Here is a 3,643-nt window from a genome sequence, read left to right as displayed (position 1 = left end):
TCGCGTTCCGGGCGGGGGGGGGGGCCTCAAGCGCGGGGCCCGGTGTGACCGCACCAGTTGCACCCCCCTAAGGACGGCCCTGGTAGTATTTATTGTACTGCCTTTTTTGTTGATTTAAAAATATTAAAGTATTTTATAATTTACTTAGTTATTAATTCTTATCGTATTTTCATGATGATTCACCATTTTCTAAAATTACATCTACAAATAAATATAGCATTTATACATAATAGTAGTATTTGTTGCCTCTGTTGTGGCTGATTTCAAAAATATTGCAGTATATATATATTTTTTTTTTTCATGATGATTAATAATTTTTTCTATATTATATCAACCAATAAATACAGTAGTAGTCTTAAAGAAACAGACGCTAGGTGAGGAACGCTTGTTTGTCATGTCATGATGGTGCTGTTGTGTTTTGCAGTTGCTGGCCAACATTGTGATCTACTTCTGTGCCATCACCGTGGGCGTCATGTCGTATTACATGGCCGACCGCAAACACCGCAAGGCCTTTCTGGAGGCCCGGCAGTCGCTGGAGGTGAAGCTCAACCTGGAGGAGCAAAGTCAGCAGCAGGTGAGAGAGACAACCAGACCAAACCAACATGAGAGTGTGAAATTTTATACTGGCCAATGGGTTCCTTCACTAGAGATGCAAGGTCTCGAGACACGTTTTGTAAAAGTTGAACTTTTAACTTGAGCATAGCATTTTTAGAACGCAGTGTCATGCATGCAACGCTGCAAAAGACGTGAGACTCAAGAGCAACGGTCACAGATGTCACAGGCCATGTTTACATAGAAAAACAATAGAAAAGTGGAATTCATAAACCTTTCTGTGTGTGAACGACCCCTTGATGATAACTAGGTGAACTCTGTGAGTTAACCATTTAGTGTAGTGAGGTCATGCGGCAACAGTGCTGCATACTAGTGTTTGAAATGTTGCACAATGTGTACTATTTCACATGCTGTTCAGAATAAAGTAAGGTAGTATTCAATTTCCAACATAGCTAGTCATTATTTTTGCAGTTCTGTTTGATGCCACTAGTGGTGCAGAAATCACATACACACTTGACCTTTGAGTAATACATGCATATGTATACATATACATGAGAAACTGCTAGAAAATTTTACAAACAAATGAAAAGTAGCACATCGAATTAAAAACTGAAATTGTATTTTCTTGTAAAACTTACTCCAAAAATCTTTGTTTTATTTACAAATTAGATTTTTTTTTTTAGCAAGTAAAACTTGTTTACTTTCTGGATATATATTTCTGGTTAGGGAAAAAAATTAAATGGCAATTTTTTTTTTCTGATAAAAATTGCGATTGTGATTTTAAATGTGATTTTATTTTTTTTAAATCCAGGTTTGCTGTTCTTGTTTGTAGGGCTGCACAATTCGACCAAAATGTTGTGATTATATATAAATATGGCTTTGAAAAATAAAAAAAATAACGTATTTAATACTTATTTACTAAATAAAAAGAAAATAAATATTACTATTTTAATATTTCACTGTAAAATAAAAAAATATTTAAAAAATAATATGATACTAATAATTAAATTTTACATTACAGCTGTAAAATTAGAATACTAATATTTATGTTTTATTTTCTTCACTTGCAAATTTTTATTTTGTCAGAAAACCGCAGGAAGCTCTTTTTTTTTAGTCAGTAAGCATTTCTCATTACATGTTTGGGAAGACAGTTTTGTTTCCAAAGGCCAAAAGCATTTCCTGTGAACTGAGTCGTGCTGAGATGCTGCAGCCATGAGCAGCTCGTGTGTAACTGAACACAGTGCTGCGCTTCACTCAGAAACATGCAGACCATATATTTATTTAATTAAATCACAGCCGTTGTGGTTTGATAATCGTACTAAGCCATAGTGCAATTTCAGTTTTGATGAATCACGCAGGCATATTCCTGGTGTTAAGATGCAGCCACATTAGTACATTTTTGCAGGTTGTTTGTCAGTAGTGTAGCGATGTATGAAGCAGCTTTCTGTTGGTCAACACAGCAATATATCATACGAAATCAGCTTGAGGAAATCTTTCACCCTCATGTCAAAATAGTTTATGGTGGTGAAAAATTGCAGAACAAATTATGGTCACATTTATCGCTGTTCTGTGAAGAGCCTTCATAATGTTATATGAAATTGTAATAACTCGCTTCAGCTTTTGATGATGGTTTGTTTGTCTGTGACATCAAACCTTGTAGCCCCGCCTACCGTGAAATCTGATTGGCCTTTAAATCCCGCCCTACAAAACTGTCTAGCAAACATTTGATATGTTTTGATTGGCATTTAGATTATGATTGAAAATACGTAATTTTCAGTTTGACAGAAAATGCTTCTGAAGTGTCGTTGATGTGTGTATATGTGTAGAGATTCAGCAGTCAGTGCGACACTTACAGAGCAAACGCTTCCTATTAGCTGCAAGTTGAGAAGAAAAATAGGTGTGTGTGTGTGTGAGAGAGAGAGAGAGAGAGAGCAAAACAGGCCGATAAGAAGCATATGAGGAGAAACTCTCTGAATACTAATGGAGGAGCAGGGGCTGTTGGGAGACGGGGTCTGCCAGCCAATCAAGGAGCATCCGGCTACGGCAGGTTACCATGGCGACCAGCCTCCTGAGACGATGTCAGCTGTAATCACACTCCTCTTGATCCTTCCCAACCTTTCTCTTGTTTTATTGTCAGACTCTCGGGTGTCTGTACTGACCCGATACGTCGTCAGCTGCCTCCTCTGTTCACGCGGGAGTGTGTGAGTAGGAGGAGAAGCGACGGCCAGTGTGTGCTAAAGGGCTCTGCGTCGTCCTGCTTGTCGTGTCAGAGTTGTATCACGTCGATGGCACACCAGTCAAAGCAGAGCTGCTTAATATGTTCACGTGTGAAATCGGTTTGGGACTGAAATGGCCTGCTGTGAGTGGACATGTTAACAGGTCGCCATCTGGAGTATCAGTTAACGGTTAGGACATATTTGAGCAGTAAACGTACATATATTTGTGCATTGTATCCCTAAGAGGTTAATTTGCATTTCCTTTTCTTTTAACTTATTAATGGTAGTCAGTGTCTGTTAGCTGTGAGGTCATTAGTAGTGAACTACTAAAAGTTGAGTTTTAGCACGTATAGAATACCGTTAAAAAGTTTGGTAAGATTTCTCATATTCTCACTTGTAGATTTAAAAAAAAAAAAAATTTTAAAAACTGAACAGAAAATAATTTTAAAAAAATTATGTTTGGGCCAGATACGTGTCACGATCACTACTGTGAGGGAGCGAGGAACGAGGAGACGTGGAGTAAATCAACAAGGAGACTTTAATAATATCAAGGGAACCAGGAAAACACACGTAGCCGAAGAGGTTGACATAAACAATACCGGACAGGAAACGAGGGGCAGAACACACTTTAAATACACAGGAGCAAATTAAGATAATTAATGACACAGCTAGAACTAATGTAACTAATCAGGGAACATAATGGGAACAGGAAACAGGAAGCCCAAGTAAGGACATAAGGAACACATGGGGAGCAAAACACACACAAAACATGGAACAGAGTCTGACACAAATTGTTCTAAACTCAATATTTCAATTATGAATGTTCATAGTTTAAGATGTCAAAGGCATTGTACCCTTCAGATAATTAAGATTCC

At 37.8% G+C, this 3,643-nt stretch overlaps 1 protein-coding gene across 2 annotated transcripts in view; it reads left to right on the top strand.

The window, feature by feature from the left end:
- The window catches only part of LOC107688975 (adenylate cyclase type 3-like), a 34,675-nt gene that overhangs the window by 4,884 nt on the left and 26,148 nt on the right, over positions 1 to 3,643 (top strand). For both annotated transcript variants that reach the window (XM_016486829.1, XM_016486828.1), the window contains exon 2: positions 425 to 574. In XM_016486829.1, coding sequence (XP_016342315.1) covers positions 425 to 574 — 150 coding nt within the window. The remainder of the gene's footprint in view (positions 1 to 424; positions 575 to 3,643) is intronic.

The sequence above is a fragment of the Sinocyclocheilus anshuiensis genome, unplaced genomic scaffold (genome assembly GCF_001515605.1).
Source record: "Sinocyclocheilus anshuiensis isolate Anshui unplaced genomic scaffold, SAMN03320099.WGS_v1.1 scaffold181, whole genome shotgun sequence".
NCBI classification, from domain to species: domain Eukaryota; kingdom Metazoa; phylum Chordata; class Actinopteri; order Cypriniformes; family Cyprinidae; genus Sinocyclocheilus; species Sinocyclocheilus anshuiensis.
Note: the sequence above shows the minus strand (reverse complement) of the source record. Positions and strands in the feature narration are given on the sequence as shown.